This window comes from Astatotilapia calliptera, chromosome 6 (assembly GCF_900246225.1).
Source record: "Astatotilapia calliptera chromosome 6, fAstCal1.2, whole genome shotgun sequence".
Lineage (NCBI taxonomy): Eukaryota > Metazoa > Chordata > Actinopteri > Cichliformes > Cichlidae > Astatotilapia > Astatotilapia calliptera.
In genome coordinates, this window is record NC_039307.1 from 8703152 (window position 1) to 8726478 (window position 23327).

The 23327-nt window shown below is 38.0% G+C and overlaps 2 protein-coding genes across 2 annotated transcripts; one reads left to right on the forward strand and one right to left on the reverse strand.

The window, feature by feature from the left end:
* The first annotated feature begins 672 nt into the window (after positions 1–672).
* tmc5 (transmembrane channel like 5) lies at positions 673–12640 on the forward strand. Its single transcript, XM_026169241.1, has 21 exons — positions 673–772; positions 1238–1430; positions 2011–2210; positions 2345–2413; positions 5719–5835; positions 5973–6075; positions 6357–6435; positions 6545–6826; positions 7362–7495; positions 7778–7922; positions 8053–8205; positions 8513–8679; positions 9556–9631; positions 9758–9855; positions 9939–10034; positions 10178–10253; positions 10683–10816; positions 11008–11181; positions 11361–11439; positions 11587–11679; positions 11768–12640. Exons 2-21 carry the CDS (start codon positions 1357–1359, stop codon positions 12344–12346), a joined length of 2928 nt encoding a protein of 975 aa, XP_026025026.1. The 5' UTR covers positions 673–772; positions 1238–1356; the 3' UTR covers positions 12347–12640.
* An 877-nt stretch (positions 12641–13517) lies between these two features.
* LOC113023218 (germ cell-specific gene 1-like protein) lies at positions 13518–18455 on the reverse strand. The gene is made up of 5 exons (XM_026169242.1): positions 18032–18455; positions 16549–16596; positions 15806–15958; positions 15131–15242; positions 13518–14497 (listed from the first exon to the last, which is right to left on the reverse strand). The coding sequence occupies exons 1-5, from the start codon at positions 18318–18320 to the stop codon at positions 14203–14205; spliced, it is 897 nt and encodes a 298-aa protein (XP_026025027.1). The 5' UTR covers positions 18321–18455; the 3' UTR covers positions 13518–14202.
* Positions 18456–23327: the final 4872 nt, after the last annotated feature.

Below are 23327 nucleotides of genomic sequence, written 5' to 3' on the forward strand. Positions count from 1 at the left end.
TGGATGTGGATACAGCTCCGGGAGCAACACTAGCTATTATTTATTTATGTTATATCTGGGTGTCGTGTTTGGTTTCATTTTATAATAGTCTGTGTTGCTAGTTACATGTTTAATATTATATTCTATGCTATGTAGTCATTTTTGTAGGATTTTTTAAGCGAATGTGCTAATTATACTAATATGACAGGTTTAAGTTTAAAATAGGTTTTAGTTAACTCACAGTCTCAAAAGAAAAAAACAAAATTATGAACATACAGATTACATATTATATTAGTTAGTTTCACAGTCACACAATATATTCCCAGTTTGTCTATGTTTGTCCTTTCACTTCATTAAAATGCTTGCTCACAACTCTTCCTTCCCTGTGTGGAGCATAGTAAACTCAATTCGCACGCTCATTTTTTCCGGTTTCCGACTATTTGTTTATTGGTTAGGTTTCATTTATCTGTCTGTAACAGGATTCAACCCTATAGGTCAGCCTTTTGAGCCTTATCACCTTAAGTTTTAATAAGGATGCTAAATAATTATTAGCACTGGCGGTTTAATTATTCATGTCACAATCTAGCGTAACCTTTCAATATCCAAGTGCCAGTCCAAAAGCAGCGGACTTTTACCTTTGTGAGCTCAGGCTAAACTTCCTGGTAGGAGGACAGTCCTTCTTTTTATGTCACTGACGGTAATTCAGAGATACTCCTCAGACTTTTAAGCTGCAACTCTGTATTGTCAGGACGCCCTTTTAGATATATTCTCTCCATTACAGGACAGTAACCAGGTAAGCAGAGGCTAATAACAGAGCAGAATGTCATTTGACAAGTTCTTTTAATCTTTACAGGTTTGTTATTATATGAGAACCTAACTCTAACTACACATTTCTTATAGGTTTCCTGTTTCCATAGTTCAGCCATCAGTCTGTTGTTTTCTGTTCATTGTTATATAAGACCGAGGTGTTCTCTTGCCATAATATAATGGTTTTTGTGAGAACCACAGAGCTATACCACTGCAACCAAACCTCTTTCCACAGGCTGAAACCAAACCTCCTACATGAATTTATAATGATCGGACCGAGCGCTCTAGAGATCAAATTGCACATGCTTTCTATGAAGCTGCCTCTATACAGAAAACTATGTGGTATTAACATGTTATACTACTTGTTTAGGTTTAGTCTTTAGCTTGATAACTTGACTTCAAGCACAATTCTATTGCTTTATTTTAATATTTGTCTTTTATATGGAATAAGTCGTTTACATTTTGCCACTTGACACCGAAATCCTCATATTGGGAGCGACTGGGGCATACTGAGCTGAGGAATCACTGCTGTCTCCAAAGAAAAGCAAACGGATCGATTTGAAGGATCTCATGACAAGTTACAGGAACGGGGGATTTTTCAACCATGCATACCATGACACCGAGACTCTGGAAATTGATAGAAGGTTTGTGTTTATATTATAACATAAAATTTGTTTTTGTCCTCAAATGTGCATCAGAGAAATCTTTTTTCCTGAAAAGTATAGAATTACAATTTGTCAAAGAATGTGTTTGTGAAGGAGTTTGAGTGGTGTGTTGTGTGTGCTTGTAGTAAGAGGAAGTACTGTGAAGAAAAGGTCAGAATGTCAAGCAAGCAAATGAAAAACTAGCTTCAACAGGATCGCCTCAAGAAAAAGGCAACAGCGCGAATTTGTTATATATCTTTGCTTTATCCTCGGCTGGTTCATTTTAGTGTTAATCTTTTTGGTACAAGATTTAAGGTCTGAGGATTGTGGATGATTATATGAGAGCCCTAGAGTAAACTTTAGCATACTAGTCTCTGCAGTTTACTGTTAAAATGAGTCCAATACTCTATAAGACTGAATGTACTTTAAATTAAATAAAACCTCCACAGTTTAAATTCAAATAACTATATCGGTGACTTGAAATTTCTGTTCTCTTCCTGATGTGATAACGTCAGTGCTCTTAGGTGTCATACGTTTATATAATTTATTAATAATTTAATTTATTCTGTTTGGGCTCTAGGGCTTCCAGCAAAACCCATCATACTAACCCCTATGACAACAAAGACCCAACCTGGTGGGGTGACAGGGCTAGCAATGATGCTGCTATAGGGAGAGTGCCTCAAGGTGGCTGGCAGGAACAAAGCTGGAGGGGTAGAGAAAACATCCCAATGGATGCCATTTCCATACGCCCAAGGAGTCCTCCAAGGCACCATGGACCCAGTATGTGTATCACCTCTTTGTTTGATTGAAAAAGTTGTGTTACTTGTTCAGCAGCTTCGTTTTTTGTATATGCCAGTGGATGTTGCTAAGTAACCTTTTGTTGATACTTCCTCTCTATCTCCTCTACATTTTAGATCACAGTATATTTGGGATGGACCCTGAATATAATCAGTCAAGATCTATTCCACTTCCATCGTCTTCAGGTAATACGCTTCATGACACTTAAGATTACACAGTTCCTTTATGGTATAACTAAACACACATTAATCTGTAAAGTTTCCATCACAGGATAATCATTTCACTCAAAAAAATCTGTTGTTGGATGAACACAATTTAATCATGGCGCCTTTTTCCACGTGATTTAACCAAGTACAATAACCGATTTTTGACCATGTCAAACCAACACATTTGGCATTTGGTGGCTTAATGTAATCAGATTATGTTGGATCAGCGTAGTATACTTACATTGACTTGAAGTGATTTATTTAAGTATGTAGAGTGAAATTTGTTTTAATTGATTCTACACAAGTTAAAAACTTTAGGAAAACGCAATGAAATCTCGTTGTTTGAACAACTACTTTGTTAATCAAGGCAATTACTGCTAGTCGTGCTCAATGAACCAATATGGGGGTTGATGATTTCATGGAGACAAACAACCATTTGCACTTATATTCATGGGTAATTTAGAATTCTTGCTGTGAGGCAACAGCACTAACCATCACGCCACCAAGCTGTCAATCCAGGCTTACCAAAGAAAGCTATGATTAGAAGGCTTGATGCAGAATTTTCTGTATGTTTTTGTCCTTGACAGGTTAAACCACAATAAATAGCGATAGCATACACGTGGTGTAGTTGTCTGCCTCTTAAAACTCCAGGGATTTCCTGCAGTTTGACATCTAATGTGATCTTGTGAATTTTGTGAGTCCAGGCAACTAACCACTCTTACTAGATTGTATCATGTCATCTCAACAAGAACAAATTAAGTTGCTGAATTTCATGCAGATGCTACATGATTTAATTACATTCACCATTGAAACATGAAATTATTTAGTTCAAATTACAAGTTTGAATCTTGTACATGTAACAACCACCCAATTTCATTTTTTTTTTTGAGTGTTCAAATAACATTGCCATTCATCCTCATACTCATGTCTTCACTAGACTGTATCCTTAATTGTGGATATAATGGATGTCAACAATAAAAGCTACAAGGAAATTGGCATAGAAAATAAAACAGAGCAAAGGGGATTATTTAGTAAATGTTTTTTGCATGAAGTTCAAATAAAAAGTTACAGCATACAGTAGAAGTGTTTGTTGGTCGGTTTTTCAACTACACTGAAAAAAAGGGATTGGCCAGCTCTTGGATTTATGTAAGTATCTTGTGTGTATTTAACACAAGTGCCTCATGCTTTAAAGTTAAGTGTAACTCTATAGTAACTCTATAGTGTAGAAACTACATAATATGCAGAGAGGGTAGATTAAATTGTTCATGTTTGAATCAGAATCAGAATCAGAAAGGGTTTTATTGCCAAATGTTGAGCAGGTTTCCAACATTAGGAAATTGCTGCGGTGCTTCAGTGCAAACATGCTGTCATAAATTGCGCTTAAATAGACATGAAAAAATAAAAGTACGAATAAGAATTAAAAGTGCTACGTAGAAAGATATATGCATGAGATATACATGAGATATATACATGAGAATAAGAATTAAAAGTGTTACGTAGAAAGATATATACATGAGTGCAGGTGGTGATCAGTGCCAAAACATGGAATCATGCAGTGAACACAGCGTAGGGTCATGAGCTAGTGGTGGGAACAGTCATACGGTTATTGTTCATGTGACCAACAGCGAGTGAAGTAAGTCAATAATATAGCAATGTTTACATCACACAGGATTTCAGTCTCGCACGCTTTGGATCGTGGTTTGACGAAGGCATCCATCTCAGTCAAGTCGAGCAGCCGCCTCTACTTTTTTGGTAAACCGAAAGAAGTAAATTGGGTGGTTGTTACATTAAAAAAGCCTACCTTTTAATTTGAACACAAAAATTTCATGTTTCTATCTTGAACGTAATTAAATCATGTAGGATCTGTATGAAATTCAACAACTTAATTTGTTCTTGTTGAGATGATCTGATACAATCTAGTAAGAGTGGCTAGTTGCTGGACTCATGAAATTACACAGACAACTACAAACACACCACATGTATGCTATCGCTTTTTATCATGGTTTAACCACATGTAATGGTGGCATTAGTGCTGTTGCCTCACGAAGGTCCTGGGTTCAAATCCACAATTTAATGTGAATGGTTGTTTGTCTCTGTGGTAGACTGGTGAGCTGTCCAGGGTGTTCGCTGCCGAGTGACCTATCACTTCAGGCTTATGCCCCTGAAAGATAGGAGGATTGTAGTTGTTGTAGACCCGTTCACTTTTTATGGTAACCAGACTCTAGACTTTGTTGAACATTATGTAATATGAAGACAACATGTAGTATTTAAGTGACCAAGTAGTACTGGGGTAAAAGTTATTGAATAGTGTTGAAATAAAATGACAAAATTGTGAAGGATTAAAATATTCCAAGAGCTCAACTTACTTCATCTAAACATGTTTCAGTTGTGTTTTCTGAACACAAAATGCACAGGTTTATTGAATAGGAATAAGTTGTGTTGATTTAACTCATTTGTCTAAGTTTCTGCCAAAGCAAAACATTTGTGTGCAACCAATGTCCACTATTGAATCAAGTAAATCCAACATGGCCTTTTTTTCAGTGTATAGTTTGATTACCATAGAACATGACACAGATATACAACTTTGATTTACATCTGTTTTCACTTGTCTAATATCTATTTCATCACCTATTACATTAAATACACAAGTAAACTGTATTAGCAACTGTTGGATGGACTGTCATGGAATCCATATAGATAGAAATTCAGGATGAATTATAACTATGTCTTCCATTTCCTCCCATTTTATTTAATCTTTATGCTTCTGAAAGACTAAAAAGAAATTCCAGAGTCATACCAAGACTAAAACTAATGCATGCAAATAATACACACAGACTGATACTCTGACAATAACTGCAAAGTAATACAGTTTGGTGGGCAATGGCACCAACACCTTCAGTATCATAGCATTATATGAAATGAAAATAAATATGAAATCATAAATTCATCAGAAATAAAGATTTTGAACAAACAGTTGCATATTAGGACCCACATTAGTTTGTATATGGTGCTGTGTCCTGTACTATCAGCAGCGCTTTCTGTCAGTGTTTTTGCAGTCGATATTTATCTTTAGATTTATAAATAAGTAGCAGCTTATTGTTATTATAGAAAAGAGTAAGTGATAAAGGCTGCATAAACGGCTGCAGGTGTTACATTTAAAAATGCTACCCAGTTCATTTGCTGACTGTCACTCTGTTCTTGTATCAATCTCATGCTTTTGAGTTTGAAAATCCACAATAATCACAACAGAAGGCTGGCTGTCTTTTGCTTGTGTGCAAATCCAGGAAAAATGACAATGCGGTGGAGAGGAATAGCGATGAGAAGGATGAGCATGTTTCCTAATGCAGATCATACCCAAACAGCTTTCACAGAGGATGCCATCTGGAATGAGATGCAAAATGGTAAGCACACCTGAGGGGTGTCAGATTATCCTGTGGATTTTTGGATAGTGAATTATGACACCTGATATGTATTCTGAAAGGCAGTACTCGCAAAGATTTAACAGCCAGCACTTGTCTTGTCATCTTGTGTCTGGCAGAGCAACAAAACTTGCTCGAGGAACTTGCTGCTCTGTCAACACGAGACAGAATCCAGGCCATTCGGAATCTTCCAATGAGCTTTAAAGACAAGAAACATATCAGGTGGGTGAGCCACAAACAAATAAAGATGATAACAAATCCTTCTCAGTGTCATTCGAAACATTTAGTTAAACATTGCATCCTGCTGGGAACCATAAACTAGGCTGTATGCAAATGCTTGGAGGCCACAGGTGTTGCAATAAAGAAGGAAGAAGGAAGTATTTGTCCAACACAAATTACACAAGAAAGTACTAATTGAAGTCCAAAGGGGCTTCTACAGCCTGCAGAAACTTGTGATGCAGGTAATTTGCTTGACAAGGATCCCAATGGTTTTACTCTTACAGGAAAGAATTGGAATTACAGTCTTCCAAGAAGTCTCGCCAATTCACATGTTTGGCAGATTGCTCTGAAAAGCTGTCTCTGGTGAGTGTTTTATCTGTCATAAAAGCAACAGCTGCATCTCTTTATGAGCCTAGCTCATTCATAATTTGTGCTCATATGCTACATACAGAATGTTATGATCTTTTTTCAGTTTTCACGAAAATGCGGGTACCATGTAAAGTCAGCCAAGCAGACCCTGAAACTGTGGCAAGGCGCTATGAAAAGCATTGGTGGGAAGTTTGGGACCAGTGTTCTCACCTATTTTGTGTTCCTGAAGTGGCTTCTCATGTTTAACATTTTCTCATTCCTGGTCAACTTTGGCTTTGTCACCATCCCTCTGCTTGTTTACAAGCAAACCCCAAACATTTCTCAAATTGTGAACAACGTACCCCAAAATGTGACCTTCAGAGGACTGGAGATACTAACTGGAGCTGTAAGTAGTACATGCATTTATCTTCTGTTGAAGTCACAACCATCCTTATTTTAAAATTTAAAGCTAATGTAATAATTACCATTTAATTAAATGACTATGTAATATTTAAAGAGCTAATTATTTGGTTTATGCTCATGTCTGTGAAGGTTCTCAGTCATGGCTCATGCTCATGGCTCAAATCTGCATTATTTTGGATGCAGTTATTTGTTTTCCAATGATGGATACAGTCTGGACAGATCACCAGTCTCACATCCACACCTATAGCCAGTTTAGTCACCAGTTAACCTAACATTCATGCACAAAGAGCACATGCAAACCCCAACCACAAGTGGGGTTTCGTCAAGTGGAGTGACAGTGCAACAGCATTTGTTTTCACAAAAGAAAATCTAAAACATGAATCTGCTCTAGATGGCAGATCATAATCAATTAGAACTAGCAAACACTGTTGATATGTATTATGTAATATCATGTTAGATGTTTTCTAATTCTCTCTGTACTGAGTGAACAAGAGTTGCATATATTTTGGATTTCCTAGGGTTACTTCAAGTATACGGTCATGTACTACGGTAGCTACAGCAATGAATCTCTGGTGGGTTACAACATGCAGCTGGCCTATTTCTTCACCATTGCAGTCTATATGGTGCTATGTGGAATTTCACTTATTTTCAGGTTAGTTAAGTCCTCATCATGCTAAAGATTTTACTCAAGTCCACAGGGAATTTGCTTTGTTATGACTCCTCAACATGCATGTGGGAGAAGAGGAGATAAGTTAAAAGAAAAAATTGATAAATATAATAATAAATTATTAGGAAATGTGAAAATTCTAATATAAGTATGCCAAAACAAGCAATCATAACATTGATTAATAGTTGTAGATATAAAAACTCTCATAGCTGCTCCAATAGCTCTGATTCTAACAATGATTCTGAATCTTGATTTGTCCACGTGCAGCATGGCAGTCAATTTCAAGAACAACTATGTACTAGCAGACTCGACATCAAACAGTGCATGGCAACTTCTTTGCACCTGGGATTTTAGTGTAACCAATGAGAAAGCAGTGAAACAGCGCAGGAACAACCTTTGTGTCCAGCTCAAGGTGACTTATAGCTTTTTTCTTTTTCTAAAAAATATCAAATGCTGAATTAACTGTGACAGATTGAAATTCTGTATTTTACACCTACATACACATCAGTATTTCATTGTTTGTCCTCTTGCTGCTCACTCAGGAGTCTTTATCAGAAACGGCCCAGCAGGAGCGCCTTACAGTCTCTGAAAAACTGAAGCACTATGGGATTCATTTTAGTTGCTGGCTTCTCTCCACAAGCTTGGCTTTTGGTTGTGCAGCCGGTATTTACTATCTCTGCGAGTATGAGATTGAGGTACATAAGTTAAAATGGAATAATTAGACTTTGGAATTACTTGTGTCTGTTAAATGTAGACTACAGGCAATGTGAATGCATATTTTTTCTCTAGAGAAATCACTTTTCTTGTTAGTAAAACTAGTAGAAACTAAAAAACATGTAAAAATATATACCTCACCTGTACTCTCAGAGCGTGAAAATCTAAACCAGGTGTCATAAATTTACTGAAAGTCTTGTCATTTACCAACAGTGCAGGGTTTTTATTGTTTCATTGCATACAGTATTTGTCATTATCCACTATCTTTACCTGTTTTATGTTTTACAGCAGGCAACAGAAAATGACAATTGGTCTCTGCTTGAGGAGGCAAAGACACTCCTGGTTCCCTTTGTGGTGTCTTTAATAAACCTGGTTATTCCACTCTTCTACTCCCTCTTCAACAAATTTGAGCATTACTCCACCCACCGCAAACAGATATATGCTCTGTTGATCAGGTGAAATAAAACAATATATGTATATAAATATGTCTATGTCTATGTCTAGATAGATAACAAAATACAGATATCTTAGTTTACCATTAGACCGGAAATAAGGAGGCAACTAACCTTGTTTTGGTGTGCCTATGACATCATCACAGAGTCACCAGCATGGTAGCAGGCTCCCAATCTTGTTAGAGTTAATTGCAGTGTAATTTGTGGGCTGTGTTATAAAACAATGTAGGACTTCCTGAAGTATAGTGAGAAGACTGGGAGTGCTAGGATCTAGGAACAGTTCTAGGACCAGGCTTAAACAAAAGTATATATAAAGTATAGTGGTATCTATGTAAAGCCATGACTGTATATATGTAAAGTGGTGCAGCTATCGACACATCTATAAACTTATAGACCATAAATGCCTTAATGGTCTTGCTCCCCCATACCTTTCCGAGTTACTTCAGCCTTATATTCCTTCGCGGACCCTTAGATCAGCTGCTTTTGGTTGTCCCAAAATCTAGGCTAAAACAAAGAGGAGAACGAGCCTTTTCAATTATGGCTCCAAAACTTTGGACTACGCTGCCTTTAAATATTAAACAGGCATCTTTGTTTCCTGTTTTTAAGTCGCTTTTGAAAACACACCTTTTTTCGATTGCGTTCAGACTGGTGTGAGTTGATATGTTTATTATGTGTAGTATTGTGTTTTTATGTGAGTGTCAGTGGCTTCATCTTGTGTTTTACTCCTTTGTTTCTGTACAGCACTTTGGGAAAACTTTCTGTTTTTAAATGTGCTATATAAATAAATTGGATTTGGATTTGGACATCTAGCACAAAGCAAATATAATTATTTATTTAACCAATAATAAAAATTGAAATACTTTCTTTTTTCACATACAGAAATGTCTTTCTCAAGATGTCCATTCTGTCTGTTTTGTGTTATTATTGGATGAAGAAGGTGCCTGATAAAGGTTCAGTAAGTAATAAATATCCATTTATCTATTTATTTGTGTTTTTTAAACACAACATACGTTTATTTTATCTGTCCCTACTTTATTCATTAGGCATAGACAGTCATTCGTGAATTTGTTTCATTCATCAGGGTTGGGAGTCCATGGTAGGGCAGTCTTTGTACCGTCTGGTCCTTTTTGACTTCCTTTTCCTGATGTTGGGATCTTTCTTTGGAGAGTTTCTTAGCAAGTGAGTTATAGAATTTCAATTCATATTTTATATTGTTAGATGAACCTATGTTTAAAATCACATACTCAATTTCTGTCTAATAGTGTGATCGGGACAAAATTAATACCACGCATGGGGGTTCCTGAGTTTGACGTAGCCAGAAATGTGCTTGAACTCATCTATTCACAGACGCTGGCCTGGTATGAACCATATGAACAATACATTCGACATTTCATAAGTTCTAGCAGTGTGTCAGTGGATTTTAGTCAAATCTTATGTTATCTATCTTGATCTTGGACCTTTTTAAATTATTTAAATGCAATCGTCTATTTTCTCTCCACAGGATTGGAATCTACTTCTCTCCTCTGCTACCTGCCATGCAGATTTTCAAATTCTTCATCCTGTTTTATCTAAAGAAGGTAAATGCTGCTACCAGGACTGCTCCATGCTCCATAAGGGTCATGTTACTCTATTTGCACACCTCAGTCAATAATTAATTAAAATCCTTTCATCACATTGAATGGATGCTTTATTTTGGGTAATGGAAAAGACAGCCTGGGTTTCGGATTTAAGGAGTAACCATTATGGTTTAATGGTACCAGACAAGATCAATCAATCACTGAAATTTAATGAACTTTGTAGGATTTGTAATTTGATCTAGGCCGGATCTGCTGATGCTGTGTGTTTCATGAACCTGCTGAATGATCTTTTAAAAAGTCAATTCCAAGCTCTGTTTTCTGTTATGGCTCACAAGTTTATTAGCAAAGTTACTACAAAAATAAATCAATATATTTGTTTATGGATGTGTATTTATGGGGTAGTACAAGTTTGGTTTTTGCACTTCTCAGGTCAGTCTCACACATAACTGTCAGCCCCCACGGCGATCTGGCAGAGCAGCTCAGATGCAAACCATCTTCATCTTCCTTCTCTTCTTCCCGTTCTTCGTGGGAGCCCTGTCAATTGTTGCATACACTGCCTGGAGGTAAGAGGACATGACTTCAACTGTTAAAAAAGAGAAAAATATATCCATCAATTCTATTTTATTCTTTTCTAAGCTAAAATAAAATAATATATTTATATATATTTGTCTTTGATTAATAATGCATTTTGTACTGAAAATACAGAAAGGTTCCAGTCTCAGTCTTGTTTTGTTCACTCTGTCTTGCTCCATAGCCTGACTCCCTCAAAGTCCTGTGGCCCTTTTCGTGGACTCAACAATTCCTTCAGTGCGGTTGATGTCTGGATAGATGATCTAAAAAACATCACTGGCTCTCAGTGGGTCGTCGAGATTTACAATAATGTCATCCGGAGTGAAATCTTCTATTTTCTAATCACACTCATCATCCTGTAAGTGCATAGTGCAAGTGCTGTCTTATGTACACAGCATGTACTTTGTAACGTTGACCGAAAAAGTCCAAGCCATGTTTTGCATATAACTGAGCTTTGCATATAAATGCACATATGTACTGATGCAAAATTTGTGTCATTAAGCAAATGGTTTTCCTGTGTGCAATTTTACTGCTCAGTGTCATCATATACATATTGTGGCAAGTCACTAATGGTCGAAAGGAGCTTATTCGTCGTCTGAGACAACAGATTGTCAATGTGAGTTTGTTCTAGAAACTGTTTCCCTTAATATATGTTTCACCAGACATCAGGAACAAGTGGAACTTATCTAGTCTTGAATACATTTACATTTTGTTTATGTTTTTGTTTTTGTTTGCCTGACTGCTTCTGTTTCCCTCCCACCAGGAAGGGAAAGACAAGTCCTTCTTGTTAGAAAGGTTACAGGACCTTCAAAAATCTATCCCAAACAAAAACACCAAACAGAAGAAACAAAAAGGGGTTTGTTGTTAAAATTATTTCATGCTGACATCACTTTGCATGTAGAAGCTTGTTATCAGCCTTACTGAATATTTTATTTACTGTTTAGAGCATGAAACAGCATTCATATGATCACTCATCTGGTGATCAGTCCAACTCAAATGCCATGGTTCAAGCTTTACTTGCACGTCAGCAACTTGAAGAGGAGGAGAAAAGATACAGCATTGGTGGAGTACCTGTTCCTTCTGAAATGTCTAACTCTAGTTCTCTGATGCAAGCCATGTTGGCCCGTCAACTAGCTGACCAGGAGAATGAAGATCAGTATCCGATGCATGATGAAAACCCATCATCTTCCAGTGCACTTGCTCAGGCCATGGCAGCCAGAAACAGGGTGGAGGATGAAGACAATAATCAATATGACATTTTCAACAGATCCAGTGCCGTCACACAGGCCATGCAAGCCAGAAGAAGAGCAGAGGACACAGAAGATGACATGGGTGACCTGCCGCATCCAGTGTCAAGTGTCATGATGCAGGTCATGCAGGCCAGGCAGCAAGCACAGGAAGATGACAGAATTCAGTGGATGACTGCTCCACCACAAAACCCTGGGCCTTCAGGCTCTAGTGCTCTTATCCAGGCCATGCTAGCCCGGCAGGCGGCCCAGAATGAATACGATGATGGTTACTGAACAAAATGCTGAGTTTTATCTTACAGTGATGAAAAAACAGATGTATGAAAAACATCCACGTGGCTTTTTAAGACTGAATTTGCACTTTGCGAAGAATATATGAAAGAGATGAGTGTGCAGGTCCACCTCTTAATTCAACTTTTATACAAGTAAATTTTGAAATCTTTCTATGATGGTATGTCAGCCTTGTGTGATGAGTAATCCTAAACATAAATTTGTGCCATTTGTAATGTAAATGTTGTATAAGTTGTTAATTGTTGCACATAATGAAATGTGAGCTAGAAAAGGCAAAATAAAGGCAAAGGTTAAAAAAAAATGCCCCTGCAAAATTTGTTACAGTTGTTACTGGAGTGAAATGTAATTTTCCCAAGTGGCTGATAAAGACAACACTGCCCTCTTCAGGAACTATGCATACATTGCTACATTTGATTCCCCCCCCCCCCCCCCAAACGACAGCTCTTGTTCTGGACATTTTTAGAACACTCTCCAGAAACAGGAAAAAAAATACTAGGTTGAATATTATTTCTTTTATTTGTGCAAAAAAAAAAAAAAAAGCTTCACTAAAAAATACTGAAATCAACTTTGTACTATTTTTACAGTTCAAAAATGTAACTGAAAAGGTTTAATAAACTGTGTGTTCTATATTTGTATCATACTAAAAACACCAGATGTGTTTTGTGGTGAGAAAGTAACAGTCAATCAAAACACAATTTTGAAATGGGGAACTTTAATAGTCATCATACTTGCTTGAAACACTCCGCAGAGCCTTTTTACCGTCATGAAGTTTCTACTTTTCTCCAGTTAAAGCAGAATCATCAAATGAAAATGACTTACACTGTTAGAAATGTGGTGTACTGACTGTGATTACTCCAATAGTGCTAGTGTTTAGCACTATTGGAGTGTTGGAGAGTTGGGAGTTCGCCTTGTAGTCCAAAGGTTGCTGGTTCGAGCCCTGGCTTGGACAGTCTCGGTCGTTGTGTCCTTGGGTAAGACACTTCACCCGTTGCCTACTGGTGGTGGTCAGAGGGCCCGGTGGCGCCAGTGCCCAGCAGCCTCGCCTCTGTCAGTGCACCCCAGGGTGGCTGTGGCTACAATGTAGCTTGCCATCACCAGTGTGTGAATGGGTGGATGACAGGTTGTGTAAAGCGCTTTGGGGTCCTTAGGGACTAGAAAAGCGCTATACAAATACAGGCCATTTACCATAGTGTTTATGGGAATTTTGTTCTCTGCGGTAAATTTCTTTCCAGTTTAAAAAAAAAAAAAATTCTAGTCCATCAAAAGTGTTTTGCAAATGATCGTTTGACCTTTATGACACCATCAAACTTAGCCAAGGTGAACATTCAAAAGAAAAATGATAAATTATTACCAACAATCATGCTGTGTACAAACTTTACATCTATTTTACAATAAATAGTACCATAAATACTGTAAACAGGCACATCATTTGCAGTATACATTTATGGCTTTGATTCACAAGAATGAAAACCCAGTTAGATTTTCTGACTGAACATGTCTAATAAGGCTAGAAGCATTAAAGAGACACTCATTCTTTTGAAACAGTATAGATACACTTAACATTACATTTTAAATCTACATCGTGGTAAGCTGCACAAAAGAAAAAACACCTTCATGTCCACTTTTAGCTGCAATTTTCCAACTTTAAACTTCTATGACTTAAACTTTCATGATGGGTTTTCATTAAGGCAGTACTTAAATGTGTCAGACAGGGCTAACACCGCGGCCTGTTATCTTTGTAGGTGTTTGTCCCACAGTGAAAACTTACCAAAGACAACTATGCGTCAGTCCAATGAGATGCCACATTAAGAGAAATGCTGCCACCTACTGTCCTTTCTCACTCAGCACTGCTCTTCCCCCAAAGAATTTGCAATGTCACTGAAGTCCAGCGAGTCACCTGGTATAGGAGTTTTCCTGCCACTTTTTATGGTCTGACTAGAGTAATAATCCACAGATTTGGAGATTGAGTGCACAGAGTGCTCCCGGAAATATCCGAATGCCTCCCGTGCGTCCTCCTCCCTGATGCTTTGCTCGAAGGTCTTGCGTTTGTGTCTGAACTCAATGACGGTCTTTGTATAGGAGTTGAGGGTGGTGACAGATGCACCCATACAGCAGGTGAAGGAAGCCCAGGCCATGCTGATATAAAACAGCAAGAGAATTCATATTTTAATAAACAGATGTGGTAGCTGAAAAAAAAAAACTAACAAAAAAAGTGAAAACCTAATGGTGCGCTTCAGTGTGGTGAGGCATTCTGACGTTTTACCCTCAATACCGTGACACTGTATTTGGTAAGATTAGTGCCAATCACTTTAAGTCCCCCTGGTCTCCTCAAACAGGCTGGTTCGCATGTGAGGTCAGACAATCAAATCATCATCCCATGTTGTTTTCATGCAGACTGGATAATTCCCATAGAAGGTCAAGAATTGTTTAGCCTCCAAAATGAATTTTCAGCATACTGTGCACATTGTAAAGGAGTAAAATATTATTCCCTTATGCAATTCTAATCACACCCGCACTGGGGCTTTGGACACCAAAGCCTAATCCTACCATAACACGAGAGCTTTGGGCTTTTTTCATTACAGACAGTGATGCTGAAGAGAGGTGAGATCAGCGCTTCTGCTGACAGTGTGAGGCAGCACAGACATGCAGAGTGGACTTCTTCATCTTGTTTCTTAAAGAACGATTTGACTTAACTCTATCTATGTAACACTATAAATAACACAGCGTATAAAATTATCTGTATTGAGGTGGATGTTTGCAGAGTCTTACCAGAACGACCAGCCATAGTCCCAGTTGTAGGGCCTCCAATCTGGTGGGCCAAGGCTGACGGTGACCTGGAAAACCTGTGTGTACATGACATGAGCCACCATGCCAAGAAGACCTGAAATCATATGCACAGTATATTGTTAGTAAGCTTTTCTGATTGATTCAGTGTACAAACAGAAAAGAAGAACAGTATTAAAAAAATACTTCGATGATTTCTTTCGAGTGCAGAATCAACCCTTTCCATGGGTATGGAAATATGAATATCCTAAGTAAAAACAGTGATGTTATCCAGGTATAGATAACCTTAAATCCCCATCCATGTAATTTACTAAGGTTCATTTACAAACTGTTATTTTGGGAAAAGAAGTGAAAAACATATTCAGCTGACCCTCTGCTTTCTTCTCAAGGCTTCTGTTTCTTTTTTAGATTTTGAATTGAGTTCAGATTTACTTCTGATCATTACAAGGAAACCAGAGGGATGTTTCTCTGGTTCAAGAACAACAGCTCCCTCCTTATTAACAGATTAACCAGGATATGTTTGTTATGTTGTAGTTCAAAAGCTGGCTTACAAAGATAAATGACAATCTTAGAAACCAGAAGCAAATACTTGAATACAGTACACTGCAGGAAATGTCACAAAAGCATTAAAGTTAGTGAAAAATAGAATCAAGCACATACCTGAAAGTACTGTAAAGATGGCAGCAAAGGCATTGAGTTTGAGTCCATCAATGACATTGCTGGAGTGCACTAGCTCCAAACACATGAGACTGAAGCCAACCACCAGCAGAATAATGTACAACATCTCAGAAACAAGTGACAACCACAGCATCCCTGAAAAATGCCCAAAAAGCAAACAAGAAATGCACAATAACATAAATTAAGATGGAGATTCTTTATCAAAGGGAAGATTTTGATTTATTGTCACCTAACATCTCAATCTCACTGGTTAGTCAGACTTAATGTGGGGTGAAAGTAACATGACGATCTCATATGAAGTGCTACTTGAACTGATGTGAAAGCTTTCCGGTTTACAGAAAGCTTTATTCAGCCTTCCAATTAATCTAGTGGAATATAATCTGGCTGCACATGATGATCAGACATTTCAACTCCTCTTCACTCCGCTTCTCGATTTTTTGCTTTTCTTGACAGATTGACAGGAACTAAGCATTTCTCAAGTGAAAGTGTCATCGCAGCTAAACATCTGTGAAACTTTAAACTGAATGTGTGAGCCCTCCTTCATGATTTCACATTAAAACATTCTTGAACTGACAGTTGCTGATTAGATCAGAACGGACCAAGATGTTACAGTGATGCAGAAATATTCACAAACATGGGGAAGTACAGCTCAGTGAATGAAAATAGGGTAAGAATTAGAGGGCTTAAAGAGTTGTGATAACCAAGGTAATGCAGATAGCACTCACCTTTTTCTGATGCAGGGGCTAAATCAATAAAACTTCGACATCTCTCACCTAGAAACACAGCAGAAGATGACATGCTGTCATGATTTATTATTTATTACTGATCATATATATATATATATATATATATATATATATATATATATATATATATATATATATATATATATATATATATATATATATATATGGACTTTAAAAACACAGGTAGGCTCAAAAACTGTGGCATAATGACAGTCTGTGACAAACAGGATACAAAATAACCATTGACACTAAGGATTCCTGCAGACATGATGTTTTCCATCTGTTGACCAGAGCATGCCACTGGATTTGTTGCAAGTGGAACGCTTTAATCAGGTAGAAGGAGGGTGGCAACAGCTGTTTTGAGGAAAAACTCATCAAGGCCTCTGTTACGTAATCCTTATTAACTCAAGCTGTCTCAGCACCCCCTTCCTCCTCACCATCCCACAGTCACTTGATGAGATAAAAATGTGTTATTGCAATTGCTTCTTGGATATTTTGAATTTGTGGTTTGTTTCTAGTACATCACAAAAACACAGATTATCAGCACAGGTTGTCATGGCGTATTACAGAGCTGACAGACAGATGCTTCAGTAATTCCTTATCCAGCTGTAATAAACTAAACAGAGAGAGGACTAATCTGGGCTGATCACACCTTTTGTCCCTGAACTTTTCATGGTCATGATCACTCCTCTGACACACGCATAATCCACCCTCTTGAGCCCTCTGTTATTAATTTACAATACTCCATAATGGTCAGACTTAGTGAGTAACTCAAGCAACACACCATTCAAGTCCCAGGCAGCCGGCCAGCTGGGGATCTAAGTGCTATTTTGTCTCCCTTAAAAAATAAATAATGATGAAAAAGTGAATTAAATGATTTCAGACTCAAGTGCTGCTGCTTACTTTTCTAAGGCATAATGACACAAATGGAAAGCCATTAAAAAAATAAGGAAAGAAAATCTCTGAAGGAGCAGCCAATCTCCATTTTAACTAAGTGTTGTATTTTGACAAAGGAGGAGATTAAAATGACAAGTTTATAAAAATTACTATTTGCTGTTTTTTTTTGTTTTTGTTTTTATTTCTTTGGCTATTTTAAATGTTGAATGGTTGTTCGTTAATGCTTACATCAGCTCAGGTGTTGTCAAGTTTGATGACAATTATAAACAATTAAAACTAAAGATTAAAAAAAGATTATAAATAATAAGAAAAAATAGCTCCAAATGGTTAAAGTCTTTACACTGATTTCAAAGCCATTCCTTCGTAATCATGAATTGGCGCATGTGCCATTTTTCTTCACTTACAGAAGCTTTTATTGCCGAGATTATCGTTGTGTTACATGAATAGTTATGTGTTTCTCTTAAGTTAAGAAAAAGAACCAAAGTAGTATGTAATCATTCCAGCTGCTGTGTTAACTAATAAAAAACATTCACGCACTACACACACACACACACACACACCTTACTTTCATCGTGAATATTTTCCTCGCATGAGATCCAGATTCCAGTGTGGAACTGACGGAACAGGAACCTGTCGTCGCCTGTCTCCCAGCTGTACACCACTTTGTTGGGGTCCGTTTCGTTCACCCCGTAGTCTATACACTGGTGCGTCCGCAGCTTGCTGCACTTTGGCTTGGGCACCCTCTGCGTCCCGACGCACCAGTAAGTAGTTATAAACGCGGTTATGGAGAAAAACAGCGCGAAGAAGTTCAAGCTAAGCGACAGAAGGGTCCTGGATCGGCGGCTCATCCTCATTGTCTGCGTAAAGGATGAGGCAGCGCGCGGCGTTCCGAAAAGTTCATGGGTGCGAAGTAGGAGGGACGCGCGAGCCGCAGCTAATTTCCAAGCACAACAGGTGAGGCGATGATCACATTCGGCACTCGGCAGTTTTCAACAACTTCCACTGGTGCACAAAGTGCAAACATCATCTCCGAGAGAGCTGAGCTGTGCGCCAAAATGTCACATTTCCGTCATTTTCACACGCGCTGCTCCACGAGTGTCCACCCTATAGGATGTCACGTTGCGTGAGGATTTGTCCAAGTTTGACCAAGGATTTTCTTATGACGCTCTCTCTCCCGGACTCCCTCTCGCGGTCATTTACGCCTCCCCTCCCTCCATGCCTAAAATTTATCAGCTGCAAGACGATTATCAGACTGATGCGTAGGAAGTTACCACGGAAACGTTGAAATAAGATGCAGCAAGAGTTGAAAAGTGAAAGCTGTAAGAGGCTATTCAGGGATATGTGAGTGTATTTTCACGAAGCGGAAAATTAAAATAAAAAAATCTCAGACCTATAAAACAGTTCACATGGAGAGTTCAGCTTCAACAAGCTATTTTAAAGCAATACGGCAAAAAGAGACTTTCTTCTGACATCTCAATAGTCCTCTATTTGGAAACCACTTTGTAACTGTATTCTTTAATATAATAATAGTGGCTATTTTGCCTTAAGATGAATGATAATAATGCTACACCTAGAGGACAATAGCCTATTTAGCACAATGAAAATTACTGACGTGAGGACGTGAAAAAAATAAAACTCAACAATAAATGAACCTCATGAAGTTTCGGTTAATTTTATGTTGTGACCAGTGACAATAACTGTAAATAATCAGTCAATTAACTTAGCAAAAGCTGTTAAAACTTATTAAAAATGTAATGCAGGAAATGTTTTCAGATGTGTATCTGTCGATCTTAATTGAAGAAGACTCCGTGAAAGAATTATTTTTAATTTATTTTTGTTTGAAAAAAGAGTATCAGACTTAAAACATTACAGATGAATAAAGAATATCTATGATGTCCTCACCAGTTCATTCAGTTCTTAAAATGAATGAAATCTAATAGAATTCAGTTGCATAAGAGTTCATTTGAAATTCATTGCAACACTTTCTACTTCTTGCCTTCATTTCTGAGAGTTGGTTTTGTTTTCAGAGAAGCTGACCTGCGCGCTTGCATTTAGAGGGAGGTCATGTGGGGAGGATGATGAGCCTGCAGCTGCTCCGGACAAAATCAAAAGTGAGCAGAGCTCAACAGACTTGAGCTCTGCTCACTGATATAAGCAGAGAAAACTGCAGACTCTAGAGGCGAGGTGCCGAGTCCTCAGAGAATGACTTCTAATCTGAATTTTGCCGGAAACGTGCTTATCAAACAAACAAAAACAAAAAAACTGGTACAGTATATATTTACTGTACAGTAAATATTTACAACCCCAGGGGAAAAAGAGGGCAAATAGGCCTGCCATCTCTGTTAGCTCAGCAACATGCTGTCATTTTCAGCCTGGGAAGCTAATCCGCACTTCAACATGACTATGAAAACTGATAAAATAGGCCAGAGCATGTTTACCAGAGTGTCCCAAATACTCATGAACAAACTGCTAGTCATACTAGAGTAGCAGGGCAAGGTAGTAAACACCTTATAAGATCAAAGATGATTAAGACGTGAGGAAAACATTTGTTGTTGTTGGTTTAATCTTTAACTGACATCTACCAGTCCTCAAAGGGTTACAGGCTCTGGGACTCCAGTGAACCACAGTGGGAGCCATTATCCACAAATGGAGAAAACTTGGAACAGTACTGAGCCTTCCCAGGAGAGGCTGGACTACCAAAGATTCAGAATGTGTTGATAATTAATCCAGGAAGCCACACACACACACACACACACACACACACACACACACACACACACACACACACACACACACACACACACACACACACACACACACAAAGCCAGAAAAACACCTAAAAAACTGCAGGCCTGACTTTCCACAGTTAATGTCAGTGTTCATGATTCAAAAATAAGGAAGAGACTGGGCAAAAATGGCGAATTGGGAGAATTCCAAAGAGAAAAGTCAAAGTCAAAGTCAAAGTCAACTTTATTGTCAATTCTGCCACATGTACAGGACATACAGAGAATAGAAACTTCGTTACTCTCAATCCCTAGATAAAATAGAAAATGAACATTTAAATATAAGAGTGATTAAAAATGCAAGTAAAATATTTTAAATTAAAAAAAAATTAAATAATATAATACAATTTTACATATAACAAGAAAGCTATACAATATACAATATAAGGGTAAATGACATTGAGTGCAAACCAGGCAGAGTAGTGCAAATAGGCAAATAGTGCAAATGGAGATTTGGTAATGTACGGTATGAGATAGTGTAACACAAAGTCTTATGAGGTAATGGCAGTCCAATGCTCCACAAAGTGACTGGTAACTGGTGCAGGCCAGTGAGTGAGTCAGAGAGTGTGTGTGTGTGAGTGTGTGTGACAGAGTTCAGTGAGACCGTGGAGGAGAGAGGGGAGAGGGGGCAGAATCGGGAGGGAGTTAAGCTTCCTGACAGCCTGATGGATGAAGCTGTCCTTCAGCCTGCTGGTCCTGGCCTGGAGACTCCGCAGTCTCCTCCCCGATGGCAGCAGCTTGAAGAAGCTTTGCATTGGGTGCGTGGGATCAGCCGCTATGCAAAGGGCTTTTTTAGTGAGACGGGTGCTGTAAATGTCCTGGAGGGAGGGGAGAGAGACACCAATGATCCTCTCTGCAGCTCTCACTATGCGTTGGAGGGTTCTATGACAGGACTGCTGACCAAGAAGAACACAAAGGTTCGTCTCACATTTGCCCAAAACAATCCCCAGGACTTTGGGGAAAATATTCTGTGGACTGATGAAACAAAAGCTTAATGTTTATTGGAAAGTCGGAGTCCCGTTAAATAGGCATAACCATGAACCATGAATGTGCTACCATAAAATCCTGAAGAAGAATGTCCAGCCATTAGTTTGTTCCCTATAAAGCATAGCACACTGGGGTTTTATAGCAGGACTAGAATGGCGAGTCCATAGCAAGTCCACCTAAATGAATGCTTTGGAGTAGCCTAGTCAAGCTCTACACTTAAATTCTATTGAGATGCTTTGGCATAATCTGAACTTGGAAAGGCAGCGACTGTCTTCTTGTAGTATCTCGAAGACGTTTCACTCAAGAAGCTCCCTCAGTTCTTCTCGGATGAGAAGTAAAAGTCTTCAAGAAAACTTAAGAAGTCTAGTTATTTTCTTTCAAAGCTACTTAGGCTAGAATGACCTGGATAACTAAGAACCTACACGGACACTTTGGCATAATCTTAAACAGACAGTTAATGCTTAAAAAAACCTTCCAAAGTGGCTGAATTAAAATAATTCTGCAAAGAACAGAATACCAAATCCCCCCTACCATGATGTGAAAGACTCACAAATACTTGATTGCAGTTCTTGTTGCCAAGGGTAACACAACCAATTATTAGGTTTTTGGGGCAATTACTTTTTCCACATAGGTTTGGATAACTTTTCTCTCTTAATAGATGAAATCATCATTTAAAAATGGCATTTTGTATTCATTTGGGTTGTTTTTTTTCTGCACTACAGTTCTTCAATCTGAAACATATTGTTGCATATGTGAAAAATGTGCAACAAACTAAGAGCTCAGGAGTCAAATAATTTTTAAGGCCCTGCACTTGTCTACAGTATGGTAAACTGCTTATGACATCTCTGTGATGGTCATAGGCCGTCTCTTAAGCTCGTGACAAGAAGTTAATCCACGCTTTTAAGTTAACCAGTCTTTTCCTGTAATGTGGGAAATCCAATCACACATCCAACCAAGACTTTGAGCACAATAATTCAGTTCGTAAATGTGTCAGAGAGTTTTGCTATGCACACGGCATCCACCAACGGAAATTAAGACTGATTCAGTATTCATATCAACGTAGTATAAAGCTAAGCAAAATAGATGTTCTCTAGTTTTCTTGTACTTAAAGTCCAGCTTTTTTTTTAAAAGTATACTCTTGGTTAGGAACTATAACTTTGGAACAGCCAGGGCTTTCAGTTTTTGGATGGTAGCTGAAGTTGTCAAAGCATGTAAAACAAAGCAGTGTTTTTTTTACTTGTGCACATTGGGAATGGCATTTCTCATTCTTTGTTAGCACTGGCAAATGTTTAGGGCATTAAGGCAAATGGCTAAGCACAATTGTTCAAGCACTTCAACTAATTACAAATTGTGATCAAAGTAGATACTATTTCAGATAGTTTTACTCTCCAAAATATATTTTTTTTATTTGATTTGATTTTTTTTTTTTATCTTGGGAGGCACTGCATGGACAGTAATCCATCTACAAGTCAAAATCTGCTTATGCCACAAGTGTAAATATGACTATTGTAAAACAAACCCCCTCACAGAAGAGAAAGAAAAGTAGCAAGGCAGTGTAGCAAGGAGGAGACCACAGAGTAGATCCAGAGTAGATCCAGAGAATGGATGTAGTGTACTCTCACTTTAGCCAAATTATCTGTGGCCAAACAGGAGTGACAGGATGCACAGTGGTTCATAGCAGTACTTCTGTGGTATAATACTGCACTTAGCAGACCTATGTAAGTATCTCATTGGTATGCAAAAACTGAAGACTTTCATCTTTAATCCAAGGGATTTAACAAAAGTATTGCACTGACTGTTTAGGAATAATGAACATTTTTATACTCATTTTTAGAGGCTCAAAGGAAATTAGACAGATGACTGACAAAAATACTAGTTCCCTCATTACTTTATGACAGATTAGACATATAAAAGATCTGGAGTTAATTCCAAGTGTTGTACTTGTAGTTGCGTTGTTTAATCCAGCTATTCCCTGGAACTCTCAAGATGAAATCCAAAAGAATGTCAGTGAGAATGAAGGAGGACATCATTACCCTGAAAAGTCAAAATCAGATAGATAGCAAAATATTTAGGGGTGCCCAAATCAATTAT